The sequence below is a fragment of the Cricetulus griseus genome, chromosome 3, assembly GCF_003668045.3.
Source record: "Cricetulus griseus strain 17A/GY chromosome 3, alternate assembly CriGri-PICRH-1.0, whole genome shotgun sequence".
NCBI lineage: Eukaryota > Metazoa > Chordata > Mammalia > Rodentia > Cricetidae > Cricetulus > Cricetulus griseus.
In genome coordinates this window covers 170,805,391-170,819,432 of record NC_048596.1, presented here as the reverse complement: position 1 = coordinate 170,819,432, position 14,042 = coordinate 170,805,391, and the positions used below count along the sequence as shown (strand labels likewise).

At 43.3% G+C, this 14,042-nt stretch overlaps 1 protein-coding gene across 3 annotated transcripts in view; it reads left to right on the top strand.

Moving 5' to 3' along the window:
* Positions 1-13,551, top strand: part of Psme3ip1 (proteasome activator subunit 3 interacting protein 1) — a 33,269-nt gene extending 19,718 nt beyond the window's left edge. For all 3 annotated transcript variants that reach the window (XM_027405647.2, XM_027405645.2, XM_027405646.2), the window contains exons 6-8: positions 1,241-1,371; positions 5,918-5,982; positions 12,608-13,551. In XM_027405647.2, the coding sequence (XP_027261448.1) occupies positions 1,241-1,371; positions 5,918-5,982; positions 12,608-12,825 (414 nt within the window). In that variant the 3' untranslated portion in view covers positions 12,826-13,551. The remainder of the gene's footprint in view (positions 1-1,240; positions 1,372-5,917; positions 5,983-12,607) is intronic.
* Positions 13,552-14,042: the final 491 nt, after the last annotated feature.

The following is a 14,042-nucleotide window of genomic DNA, read 5'->3' as shown; positions in this document are numbered from 1 at the left end:
TTTTCAAAGGCTGCTTCTTAGATTTCTTGGGCACTAGATGTCACTGTTGTGCAGGAAGGCATTATTGCATCCTGACGACGTCGGAATATTTATGTGCTCAGTAAGTTGTGAAGAAGAGCATAGAAGGGAAGGAGCTAATGGGGAGAACAGCAGGAGTGACAAACCTGATGCTAGCGGTGAACATGATGTGACAAGTGCTCTGCTTAGGGCTTCTCTCCCTTTTTATGATACTAGGGAGTGAACCTAGGACCTTGCATATGCTTGGCAACCTCTCTACCACTAACCAACATTCCCAGCCCTTTTCTACTTTTTAGTGTGAGACAGGATCTTTTTAACTTTCTCAGGCTGGCATGATCAGTCTGTAACTCAGGGAAGAGCTTAACTCTAAGATCCTCCTGCCTTACCCTCTCAGGTAGCCTTACCCTCTCAGGTAGCTGGAATATAGGCCTGTGTCATCAGGTCCAGCCTGTCAGCCTACCTCCCACAACCCCACCCCCAGTATATATGTGTATGTGTGTGTGTGTGTGTGTGTGTGTGTGTGTGTGTGTGTGTGTGTGTGTGTGTGTGTGGAAAGTCAGAGGACAACAATATCTAGAACCATGTGAGTTCTAGATATTGAACTCAAGCACTGTGTCAAGGGCCGTTTACTCCCTGAATCATCATTCCAGCCACAAAACAAAGATCTTAAGGAATATAAAGGAAATTGAAAAATTATATATGACTTCCTTAGATAAGTCTCACCTCCCAAGGGTGAAATTGAGTTTTGCAGAATGTCCTCATGACTATTAGTGACATTCAGTTGTCAACCGTGAGGAGCAGCTTGTCCTGCTGGTGCAGTACCTCAGATTACTTCCACTAAGAAGATTTTAGATGAGATGTCTGCAGACATAAGAGTCCAAAGGCCATTTTAAAAATCATAAGCAGGGCAGGGCACATTCAGGAGTTTGAAGCAGGAGGTTACTTAATGAAACAAGTCTCAAAAACAAATCCTGAGGTTGTCCTGACATCCACACATGCACACAGTCACAGACATGCCTGCACTCAAATACATATATGCACATACACACAGGATCTGGTGGTTTAAGCCTATATCCCAACCACATGGGAAGCCAAAGCAGGAAGGTTCTTGTGAAGTTCTGCCAAGGGGGCTTGTGGGCTCTATTTGTTATCCACTGGATTTACCTTTTGCTTTGTAGCATTTCTTCCTTTTGCTTAATCTGACCCTTAACCTGTAACTCACAGTAATCTCAACAAGGTTGGAATTTCTACAGAAAATAAGGAAGTCGAGAAGAAGCTGGCTGTGAAACCCATAGAAACCAAGAACAAGTTCTCCCAGGCAAAGCTGCTGGCAGGAGCTGTGAAGCATAAGAGGTCAGCCAGTGTGCACACGGTGTAAATCTCTCTTTGGCCATGTCTCTCTGGCCACTTGTAATGCTACCCAGTGCAAATGGTTATTCAGCATGTTGCTATGACAAAGCTCTTAGTGCGCTTGCCTTTCTCTTTCCTGCCAGATTTAGTGTCCCTGTAGCCTTTGACCCTAGACTGACTGGATCACTATTCACCTGACGTGTAGCTCTTCTTCATTGAGTGCCTACAGTGTGTCAGATTTCCTCTAATGATCTCACAAATTCCTCTCACCAGTTCCATAGTGTATCATTTATTATGACCCCTGTTTTACAGATGGAAGGACAACTTGACAGATGAAGAACTTTTGTCCAAGGTCATAAAGTAATAAAGCAGTAGTTCAGTGTTTGAGCTTTTGTATCTCTAGGCAAATGAGGCAGCAGGTGCTTCAGGATTGTTGCTGGTGAGCCGTGACAGCATGAAGGAGGAGCACAGCTCTGCTGGAAAGTTAGAGAGGGGCTTAGAAAGATGTTGATGGGGTAGGGCACCAGGGCTCTCTGACAGGCAGGCAAGGGAGAAAACAACCAAGAGGACAGCTGCTATAAAGGCACTGAGAGAATACCGCAGCTGTGACAGGGTTATAGGCCTGGCTACAGCTCATTTTGACTGATGTGGGGGTAGAAGCACTACCACAGATTCTGATAAGTTCTTTGTCATGTTTGCTCTTCTCTTTTCAAATCCTGAAATGGCACCAGAGTGATTGAATCAGCTTGACCAACCAGCCCGTGGGCGAAATGATGTTAAGTGCAGTCTATTAGGAAAATCAATATGGTGTGTTGGCAACCAGCCACATGTTTTGAATAGAGTGTATTGATGCAGTCTTGCAGTTTGGCACAACATCTGTCTGCTGCAGATGTTCCTAGGAACACTGAGCACATGTAAAAATGTCATCATGGTACAGCAGCGCATGGGGAGGATCAGTGGTCTGAGGAGGAACTTTAAAAAGCCATGGATCTTTTACCATCCGTGTAAGCTTCCCAAAGTTCATTGCTGTTAGGAATCAGACCTGGGCCAGTTTCATGAGCTCTCCAGTTGGTACTCCTGGGTACTCTTGCTGTTACCACGTGGGTATTTCAACTGTCTCCCTTGATTAGTCTTTATATCATACTTAGGAAGGGCTCTGTTAGCTTTCTTGTTGGTCTGTATAGAGGCTCTCTTGGGTTTTCAAACTATATCATTTAATGTTGCTTTTGTAGCAAGGTGACACATTAGCCTCTTGGGGCAGTAGTTTCTGATCTCCCCCCCCCTCGCCCTAGTTTATTCAAAATAACCTGAGAGTTTGTTTATAATATGGACTCCTGGGCTTCATACTAATTCTGGTTTAGTAAACTTAAAGTGTGGGAATCTTCGTTATCAAAGTTGCATGAACGATTCAGATCTCCTGTGAAAGTCTGGAAGCCCCCAGGGTGTGTATGAAGCATCAAAACAACCTGTTTCATATCTTTAAAGTGATCACCTTCGCTTTTTTCAAGTTTATTCTTGTATTTATTGTTATGAACTCCTGTGGGATATCCATACTCACTCATTTTCAGTCTTTTCAATTAGAGGCACTCATTGATAGTCTTTCAGCTCTCAAATACAGCTTTATATTTCCTACTATGTTTTTAAAATTACCACTGTGATTTCTTCTTTGTCTCAGAAATAATATTGAAATACATCTTAAATTTTCAATATTGAGATAATGTGTCCATACTTCACTCAGTTCTAATATTACCCCCCACCCACATTACTAACACATTATAATCATAGTATCTTACAGGCTATGAAATTCAATATTTATTTTTCCTTTAATAATTTCTAACTTAATTGGGTTGTGATATTGTGGTTTATATATCATAACTTGTGGGGTTTTTTCTTCATTTTTTTATTTGAATTAGAAACAAGATTGTTTTACATGTCAATCCCAGTTCCCTCTCCCTCCCCTTCTCTCCTGCTCCCCCCCCCCAACTAACACCCTACCTATCCCATACCCTTTCTGCTCCCCAGGGAGAATGAGGCCTTCCATGGGGGGGGTGTCTTCAGAGTCTGTTATATTCTTTGTGATAGGGCCTAGGCCCACCCCTGTGTGTCTTGGCTCAGGGAGTATCCCTCTATGTGGAATGGACTCTCAAAAATCCACACCAATGCTAGGGATAAATACTGATCTACTAGAAGAGGCCCCATAGATTTCTGAGGTCTCCTCACTGACACCCACATTCATGGGGTCTTGATCAGTCCTATGCTGGTTTCCCAGCTATCAGTCTGGGGACCAAGAGCTCTCCCTTGTTCAGGTCAGCTGTTTCTGTGGGTTTCACCAGCTTGGTCTTGACCCCTTTGCTCATCACTTCTTCTCTGCAACTGGATTCTAGTTCAGTTCAGAGTTTATCTGTAGGTGTCTGCTTCTACTTCCATCAGCTGCTGGATGAAGGCTATAGGATGGCATATAAGTTAGTCATCAATCTCATTATCAGGGGAGGGCATTTAAGGTAGCCTCTCCACTGTTGCTTAGATTGTTAGTTGGTGTTATCTTTGTAGATCTCCAGACATTTCCCTAGCGCCTGATTTCTCTTTAAACCTATAAAATCTCCCTCTATTTTTTTTTTTTTTTTCCTTAAGACAGTGTTTCACTGTGTAGCCCAGACTGGCTTGGAACTTGTATAGACCAGGCTATTCTCTATACTTGCCTCAGCCTCCCAAGTGCTAGTATTACAAGTGTACTCCACCATGCCTCCCAATCCTAATTCTTTTGGTAGGGCTTTAGACTGTGCTACTTGTTCCTTCAGTTGATGTTTTAAGTGATTTTGAGGAAAATCTTTATCTGTCTCTTATCTGTCTGTCTCTCTTACACTCCCTGCCATGATGATAATGAACTAAACCTCTGAAACTGTAAGCAAGATTGTTTTACATGTCAATCCCAGTTCCCGAATAAAATGTTTTCTTATGAGAGTTGCTTTAGTCATGGTGTCTCTTCACAGGACTAGAACAGAGATAAGACACCCTGTTAATCCCAGATGCAGTCAAGTTGACCGTGAAGAATAGCACCATAGTACCTAGGCTTTTTCTTATTAGTATTTGCCTTGATTCTCTTTTGATCCATGCTTTCACATTTTTTGTTTGTTTGTTTTGTTTGTTTTTGTTTTTTGAGACAGGGTTTCTCTGTGTAGCTTTGGAGCCTATCCTGGCACTCGCTCTGGAGACCAGTCTGGCCTGGAACTCACAGAAATCCACCTGCCTCTGCCTCCCGAGTGCTGGGATTAAAGGCATGCACCACCAATGCCCAGCCATGCTTCCACTTTTAATCTTTCTGGGTATTGAGTTTTGGGGGTTTGTTTTTCTTTTGTTTTTAGATATGCACCTTTACATGATTGATTTAAAATGTATTCACTTCATCTGTTTTTTTTTTTTTTTTCCCCGAGTTTGTGTGGTCTATATTCAGATTTTAAAATGTCTATCATCTTAGTGTTGTCTTTTTTACTTTTGCTCTTTGTTTCATTTATATTTATTTATTATTTATTTAAAGAGCAGGGTATGTGTATACCAATCTGGTCTCAAACTCCATGTACAGCCAAAGATGGCCTTGGACTTCTCATCCTCCTGCTCCACCTAAGTACTGGGATTACAGGAATGTGCCAGTGTGCCCAGTTTATGCTGTTTTGGGGACTGAACCCACACCTTTTCCAGGGCATTGGCCACAGTCTACCTGACTGAGCTACATTCCCATTCTTCCTTTCACTTTTTAAAATACTTTTTCTTATATTCTTTTGGGGTGGGGAATGAATAAGACCTTAAAATATTTTTTCTTTCCATTATATATACTTTGTTTCTATTCTTTTAGTAATAGTTCTTGAAATTTACCAGGCAGGCATATAAATAGCTATCTTACCTCCTTAAAAATTATGCAAACAGAAGACCTAGGACTGGGGCTGCAGCTCTGTGCTAAAGCACTTGCCTTCTCTTGAGAAGCTGTGGATACAATCTCCCTAGCACCACACCCCTCCCACAAAAGAGACCTTCAGATCTTGTGCTATATTCGCTCTCTTCTATGCACTACTACTTGTGTTTCATGCCACAAATTAGACTATGGCTCATATATATGAGATACCTGTTTAGACTGTGTCACCATCTCTTGCTCTGGTATGATGTCTTTCACTATTGAAACATATTTTTTTAGATACTATTTTAGTGAAAATCTTTTGAGTGACTCTGCATATCATCAAAAATACTTCCTTTAATAATTTAAATTTTTGCCATTGTGAAAATGTATAATGCTCTTGAAATCCATCAGTGGTTATACCCAAGTTGAATGACAAAGATAACAGAAAGCCAAAGTTGGCATTCTGTGTCCTTGTGTTTGTCAGGAGGTAGATTTTATATTTGGGCAGAAGTTTGGAAGTGAAATGACAGCTTTTCATTTCAGTCATCCCAGCTGTTGAGACTGCCCCAGACTCTCATAAATGTCTCTGCTGCTCCAATTCCCTCAGTGTTGATCTCAAAGAGTCAACATAGCTCAAATCACCATGTTTTTTTGTTACAGCTCAGAGAGTGGCAATAGTGTGAAAAGACTGAAACCAGACCCCGACCCAGATGACAAGGCTCAAGGTGGGTGTGGTCCCTTCATTTCTTCCTTTTACTCATGATGGACGAGAACTGTAGAAAAGACAGGACTCACTGCATCTTGTATAAACGGGTGCATTGTTTCTCTTCAAATAAGCCTGCCTTAAATCTAATTTGCCAAACTGTTTTATACTAAGCAGAAATTCCTACCATGAATGTGTCAGCTGCCCTACAAAAGTAGTGTGTTATGAACCAGTAGAGCTGATAAATAACAATTGTGTTCTCCCAGGAGTGTTTATAAGCCCTAGTCAGGTGGCCTCTGCTCACAAAAGGTTTTTCTATGTCTTGCCAAATGTCAGGTTTCTTGATTTCACTTGTGGGAGACAGAATGCCCAGCTCCTGCTAGTGGTTGGATTGGATTGAGCCTAGAGTCTAATGGTATTCAGGAGTCTTTTTTCCTTGAAGGTGGTGACGTTTTATCTGCCTCTGTATTAGGTAGCATGAAACTGTAAGTAAAGGGGAATGTTCTTGGGCCAAATGAAAAATTCAAGAGTCTGTTTTTTGTTCCACCTGTGGAACTGCGGATCTAAATCCAACTCAGTTGGTCATTTATAAAACAGGGATTACATTTATTTCTTTCTTAAACAAGTAGAGGATACTTTTTCAGTTGCTTCTCCATAGTACCAAGTACCTGTATCTTTTAAAAGGGTCATCAGTGAAGAGTCTGTTCCTCCCACACCCTCTTCCATCCACTTTCATTTCCACAGAGAAACACCATTGTACATTCCTTCTGTCTCCATCCAGGCCTATCTTACATATGTGTAAGAGGTTTATATTTGTCATTCAAAATGCTGCCGCCTTCCTAGCCCTGCATTCTTGTATAAGCTAGACAAGAAGTACCTTCCTTTGCTAGGAGAAAAGACCTAGAATCAACCAGCCATCCTTGAAGCTTGCTTCACTTTTGGGCTTTGTGGGGGAAGGCTTTGCCTTGGTCCTCCAGAAGGTAACCTCAACCCTGACAGAAATTGAGCTACCCCACAGAAAACTGTCTTGAGCAGAGCCAACAAATATGCAAGGTGGCCTGTGTGCTCTCCATCTGCCTGCATTCCATGAACATTCTCTATTCATGATTTTCTCTGCTAACTTGATACGACAGTGTGGCTGGGCAAAGGCAGGCGTTGGCAGGAAACATCCCAAATGGTGAGATCAGAGGGCACCAATTTGTTCTCTTTGGGCAGTTAACTGCTTTTGGAATGAAATTTGTCAGAGTTGCAGTCTCTTTTCTCTCTTTAAACTTCCTGGATAATTGGAGGTTCTGGTCCTTTCACTTAAGCAATTCCAGTGTCACAATAGTCCAAATTCCTGTTGCCACTCTGTACTTAGCTCCATCCTTCCAATGGCCCTCCTAGGCACTCTGAACTTGAGTCTTTTATTCTCAGCTATGTAAGCACTCTGTGTGGTGCATAATAATACAACAAGGGAATGAATTATATAACTTACTGTCATGTCTCAAATATTAAAACCATCAGATTTTTACCATCACCCCACCCTCCCCCAAAATTAGCCATTCTGCTCTGATTGAAATGGCCAGGATGCTCTTTGAATTTTTTATTTGCCTTTTTAAATCAATGTCTAAATAAGTAATATATGTACATAATAACTTAGAAAGGGGGTTAAAAAGAACACAGTAGAAAAGTAAGTCTCCCCTGCTCACTAGTCACCAGTTTCTTCCCAGACCACACACTGCTAACAGTTTTTCATGTTTTTGGTTTTTTGGGCTTTGTCATATATGTGCATGGGCATGTTTCTGATTCTCTCCAAATGATGCATGTTGTTCTGCTTCTCACCTTTTTCATTTAGCACATCTTAGAGACCATTCATGTCCATTGAAGATAGACTTGTTTCCTTCCCTCTTCCCCCACAGTCCTGTTGATGGAACCCAGAATCTTGCGCACTTGGGTTGCACTCTGCTCTGACTACACCGAGTTGCAGCCCCAGCTCAAGAGTCTTTATTCTTAGCCTCTTACCTGCTGGCCTAGTTTGCTTCTCTGTTGCTTTAATAAACCCCTGACCAAATCAACTTGGAGGAGGAAAAGGTTTATTGTGCTCTTTAGTTCACAACCTATCAATATAGGAAGTCAGGGCAGGAACTCAGGAGCCATGGAGGAACGCTGCTTACTGGCTTGATGGCCGTGGCTAGCTCTGCTTGTTTTCTTATACAACCTAGGACCACCTGCCCAGGGGTGGCACTGCCTACAGTGGACTTGGCCCTCCTACATCTGTCATTAATTAAGAAAATGCCCCACAGACATGCCCACAGGTCAGTCTGATGAGGACAATTCCTCAGTTGAGGTTCCCTCTTCTCAGGTGATTAAGTTTGTCCCAGGTTGGCAGACACTGACCAGCACAGCCTCTATAGATACCTCCCTTTTGCTTCTGTAAACAGTTCTCAGGAACGTCACTAATGTAGTGAAGACTCCTTCCCGACAGAGACGTACACATCTGCCCCCTTCTCATAAAGCCTCAACAACCAACCAAAGGAAGAGTCCACCAGAATTCACCCTGGAGAATAAGACATTATTGGGCTCACTTACAGAGCATGGATGAGAGGTTACTGCAGGAGCATGGGAGATCCCAAAGTAGCCATACTGGGGAGTCTTCACCCTGCATGGATAACGGCTTGCTTCCCTTAGTTACATAGATGGAGTCAGCTAACCTTTCCCAGCCTGTGTACTCTACCACCTTCCAAGATACCCCTACACTCCACCTCAGGTGTAATTAGGGCAGAGTAATAGATGGCTGAGAGGGGTGACAGGAGTCTCCTTTTATAACACAAGGATGACCACAGTCGTCTTCTAGTTATCTGGGTTGTTTTGTTGTGCTAGGGCTTTTTCAGGGAAAGCCTAGGCACTGTGCCCAGGACATAGAATGAGCCTTCACCTTTAGAAAGGGTGGTCTAGTGACCCTCTCTATCCTCTCCTCCTCTAAGGGAATGTCAACAGTCAGCAGGCCTGATTGGGATGGTCTCTTGCAAGTAGCTACAGCTGGTCTGATGAAGATGGTGGTTATTTTGCTCAGAGAACCACAGTCCACAACAGTTGGTTAAGTTTGGAGGTCATTGCCAAATTTTCTTGAGCCTGTAACTCACACATTCCTTCCTAATAATTGTTTCTTTTCCTGTGTTTAGAACTCAGGCTTCATTATTCTGTGAATTGCTTGTTATGGGTCTTTTTTTTTTTTGGCTAGGCAAGGTGGCCATGCTGGCCTCACACTATAGAGCCAAGGGTAATCTTCAGCTTCTAATCTTCCTGCCTCTATTTCCCAAGTACTGGAATAATAGGCATGCATTACTGTCTTAGGGTTTTTATTGCCATGATGAAACACCATGATCAAAAGCAACTTGGGGAGGAAAGGGTTTATTTCACTTGCACTTCTATATAACAGTTCATCAAAATCAGTGAGGGAAGAACCTGGAGGCAACAGCTAATGCAGAGGCCATGGAGGGGTGCTACTTACTGGATTGCTCCTTATGGCTTGCTCAGCCTGCTTTCTTTCTTTCTTTCTTTCTTTCTTTCTTTCTTTCTTTCTTTCTTTCTTTTTTTTTTGTAAATTTTATTCAAATTAGAAACAATCTTATTTTACATATCAATCCCAGTTCCCTCTCCCTCCCTCCTCCCATGTCCCCCACCAATCCCCCATCCCACCCCCCCATCCACTCCACAGGAAAGGTGAGGCCTTCCATGAGGGGATTATCAAAATCTGTCAAGTCATTTGGAGCAGGACCTAGGCTCTCCCCTGTGTATCTAGGCTAAGAGAGTGTCCCTCCATGGGAAATGGGCTCCTGAAGTCCATTTGTGCACTAGGGATATATCCTGGTTCCACTGCCAGAGGCCCCATAGACTGCCCAGTGCTCCTAACTGACACCCACAATTCAGGGGTCCTGGTTTGGTCCTATGTTGGTTCCCCAGCTGTCAGACTGGGGTCCATGAGCTCCCACTTGTTCAGGTCAGCTGTTTCTGTGGGTTTTCCCAGCATGGTCTTGATCCCTTTGTTGGTCACTCCTCCCTCTCTGAAATTGGATTCCAGGAGTTTGGCTCAGTGTTTAGCTGTGGATCTCTACTTCTGCTTCCATCAGCTACTGGATGAAGGCTCATGTTTGTCTTTCAATGTGATTTCTCTAAAATCAGGTATAAGACAAGGTTGCCCACTCTCTCCATATCTCTTCAATATTGTATTTGAAGTTCTTGAAAATATTGGCGAATCCAAGAACACATCAGAAAAATCATCCACTATGATCAAGTAGGCTTCATTCCAGGGATGCAAGGATGGCTCACCATACGAAAATCCATCAATGTAATCCACCATATAAACATGGGGATCATGATAAAACACAGAAATCTGACCAAGTCCTTGTTTTTGTAGTCTGTAAGGCTGTATCTTCTCAGCTGTTTTGGATGTAGGATCAGTTGGGTCACTGCTTCAAGGGGTCTTGCTTGATCAAACCATATTAGTCTGGAAGGAATCCACAGCTTTTCATTTTCTCTTATCAGGCGAACTCCCTTGCTGGAGGATCACATCGCAAATCTCTCAGCCTGCTTTCTTACAGAACCCAGGAACGCCAACCCAAGGATGGCACCACCCACAATGGGTTGGACCCTCCCCCATCAATAACCAATTAAGAAACTACCCTATAGCCAGATCTTATGGAGGCATTTTCTCAGTTGAGGTTTCCCTCCTTCCAAGTAACTCTAGTTTGTGTTAAGTTGACATGAAATGATCTAGCACAATTGCCATGCCAAGTTTTTGCAATGTTGGGGATCAAAGCCAGGACTTCATACCATGCTAGACAAGAATGCTACTAACTGATTATATCCCAGGGTACCCATTATTTTTTTATTGTCATCACCACCATCATCATTATTATTTATAGCCCTGGCTGGTGTTGAACTTGCAATAGCCTTCCTGTCCCAGCCTCCCAAGTGTTGGGATGATAGGTATGTACTGCTATATCCTGCTGCTCTTTGTGCTTTTTGGTTGTTGATGGATGGCTTCTTGATTTTTTTCCTTTCTTTTTTTTTTTTTTTTTTTTGCAGTGCTAGGGATCAAAAAACTCAGAGCCCTAGTACATGCTAGACAAATGAAAGCGCCTACCACTGAATTCGTTTCCCCGGTACCCCCACAGCTTGTTTGTTTTTTAACAGATTAGAAAAGCTCTTTATATCTTTAAACTTGCTAGCTTTTGTGATATTTGTTGTAAGCATTGCCATTGCCTCCCAGTCACTGCTCTTGTGCTTTCTGAGATGTTTGAGCTTTGCTTATCCCCAGCAGCTTCTCTGTTGCTTACTGGAAAGGAACAGACACCCTGAGCTGCATTCTGTGTCCAACAGCTGATGGCTCTTCTCAATATAGCCTTGGAGTCAGTGTCTCTTGCATTCTCTTGAGGTATCTGCACAAGTGAGATGTAGATTTATAGAAGGCAAACACCAAAAGGGATGTCCTTGTCAGCCCCAGGCGGTGACTTAGGAACTGAACCTTCTCTGCTCCGTTGAGCTTTGGCATCACTTTAGTGCAGCATCTTCTGGCAAAGGTTTACTTTAGTGTTTTATACTCTAACCTGTGTACTTAGCAACTTATTTGACTTCCCTCATCAGTAAGCAGGGAGAACACCTACATATAAGTTGTTACAGTGACTAAATGAGGCTAGAAACATTCAGAGGGAAGAAAGAATGAAGTACCATTCTCAATTTAGGTTTGTTTGAATTTTTTTAAAAGAGATTTTGGTTTTTAATTACGTGTATACGTATATGTCTGGGTGTATATGCATGAATGCCATGCCATGGAGGCCATCAGAGGGCTTCTGGGTCCCAAATTATAGGTTGTGAACAGGCTGTGTGTGCTGGGAACTCAACTCAGGTCTTCTTCGAGAGCACAGTATATGCTTTAATCTCAGCTATCTCTCCATGCCCCTAACTTTTCCTTTCATCATCAAGTTCTGCATTTTGTAGATTGAGGCCTTTGTCATTGGAGTAACAGAATCCCTGTGCGTATCCTAGAAAGAAGAGCTCCGATATATTGTGACAGTGTACATGGTTTTAAATGTTTCCTTCAGTGGCTCTCAGCATAAAAGGACTAAAAAGCGAAAGTGATAAATGAGTTTCTGAGGTGCCCATCTCCCCATCATGGGAAAATGCCTCATAAAGAGCATAACTGTATGGATAATCTCTGCTAGTCGATACACTGGTCTCTAAGTATGGCATCATAGAATTGTTAGTATCACTCACAGTTGGTCTCTTGATCTAGCCTCCAGTTGAGGGCCACAGCAGTAGCTAAGGAAGACATCAGACTTGATTCACACTTGCTATAATATCATGACTTGTGAAGACAGGGAATCAAACTATGATAGGTGACTCTATGAGGTTTGTTACTCCTCAGAACTGGTGGGTGGCAAGAGAGTGGGCAGACTCTGAGTCTCAACTCTGTGTTTTCTCTTCTCTGTCAGCTTCCTCACCTGTAACACGAAGATGTCCAGAGCCTCCAGTAACTCATAGAGTTTGTTCTGCAGCACTGGGGCTGTTTTCTGTAGAAAGCCTTGGCATGGTGTCCAGGACCTGGGGATGACCCTTCAGCATTAGGAAGTGTGATAACTGACTTCCTGTCTTCCCTTTGGCAGAGGCTCCATCCTGCATGACTCTTGGAAGCTCTTCTCTGAGCGGACCCTCCATCCATTGTCCGTCTGCTGCTGTCTGCATCGGCATCCTCCCTGGCTTGGGTGCCTACTCTGGGAGCAGTGACTCCGAGTCCAGTTCAGACAGCGAAGGCACCATCAATGCTACAGGGAAGATAGTCTCTTCCATCTTCCGAACCAACACCTTCCTCGAAGCACCCTAGCTCCTGACATTACCACAGGGAGCATCTCCCCAGAGGGTTAGATGTCTGTCCTGCCTCGACATCATCTCCCTCAAAAAACTTCATCTGCTTCCTGTGCACATGTAACATTTTAACCTAACTCAGAAATGTGCCACAGTCCACTTGTGGCTCAAACTCTGCTTGATTTTTCTGTAAACTCCAGTGCAGATGACTGAACCTGTCCCACTGATATGAGGGGTTAGGGTGCAGGCAAGTCTCAGAAATGCCCTCAGAAATGTACCTGTGCAAGGACAGGTACCAGCTGGCTTGCAAGAGTTCACTGGACCTTGTTGCTTTCTTGTTTTTCTCCTTTCCCAGTAGCACAGGAAGCAAGGACAGACATTATCTCAATACTCTGTTACAGGGGAAGGGGCTGCTTGGTTCTACCATGTTGTGTGTGGGCAGAGAGAAAGGGGCTGACTAGCTGATGCCATGAGCACTGTCCTAGAATTAACCCTTCCTGGATGTTGTGTGACTAAAGATTGCAAACCATACCCACAAGGCTATGTGCCACCCACAGCCCTTGAGGTGATGCCCTTCCATGTTCTCCTCCCTCCACCCAGCCTGAGGAGGTAGGAAGGACCTGGTAAGCCTGAGGAGGTAGGAAGGACCTGGTAATGACATGTCCATCTTCTGCCCACCTTTTCTCCATGGAAAATTGTTTTTGATTTTGTTTTTGAAATAAAAAAAATAGTTTAAGATTCTAAACATCAGAGAAGCAAATTTATTGAATCATAGCCAGAAGCTGTAACTGCTGATAGCTATGTTAAAGAGATGACTAATGCTTAGCAGTTTCTGGAATCCTCAGACTGCAAACTAGTGGGACATGCCTGTTATGGCTATACTCTACTCCTCCAAGGCACTGCTGTTTGTACATAGAGTTGTAGCTTTTGACTGTGAAGGAATTTCCAGTCTAAGGTGTTGCCTCAGTATTTTCCTTTATCCACCACCCACACCCACACTCACACCTACACTGTCCCTGCACTTCCCAGACAACAGCTCCTGGGCCGTGAGCAGCAGGTCTTGCCTGTTTCTGTCTCATGGAGGAGGGAGGGAGCAGGTGTGCAGGACTCCAGTTGGGAGACATCTATCTGACAGTCTGTGTGTTCCTGCTGCAGAATGAGCCTGAGTTCTCACTCCTGGTTCCAGTAGCCATTGTTTTTTTCCTTCCTATGGGTGTGAGACGAGTGAGACACACA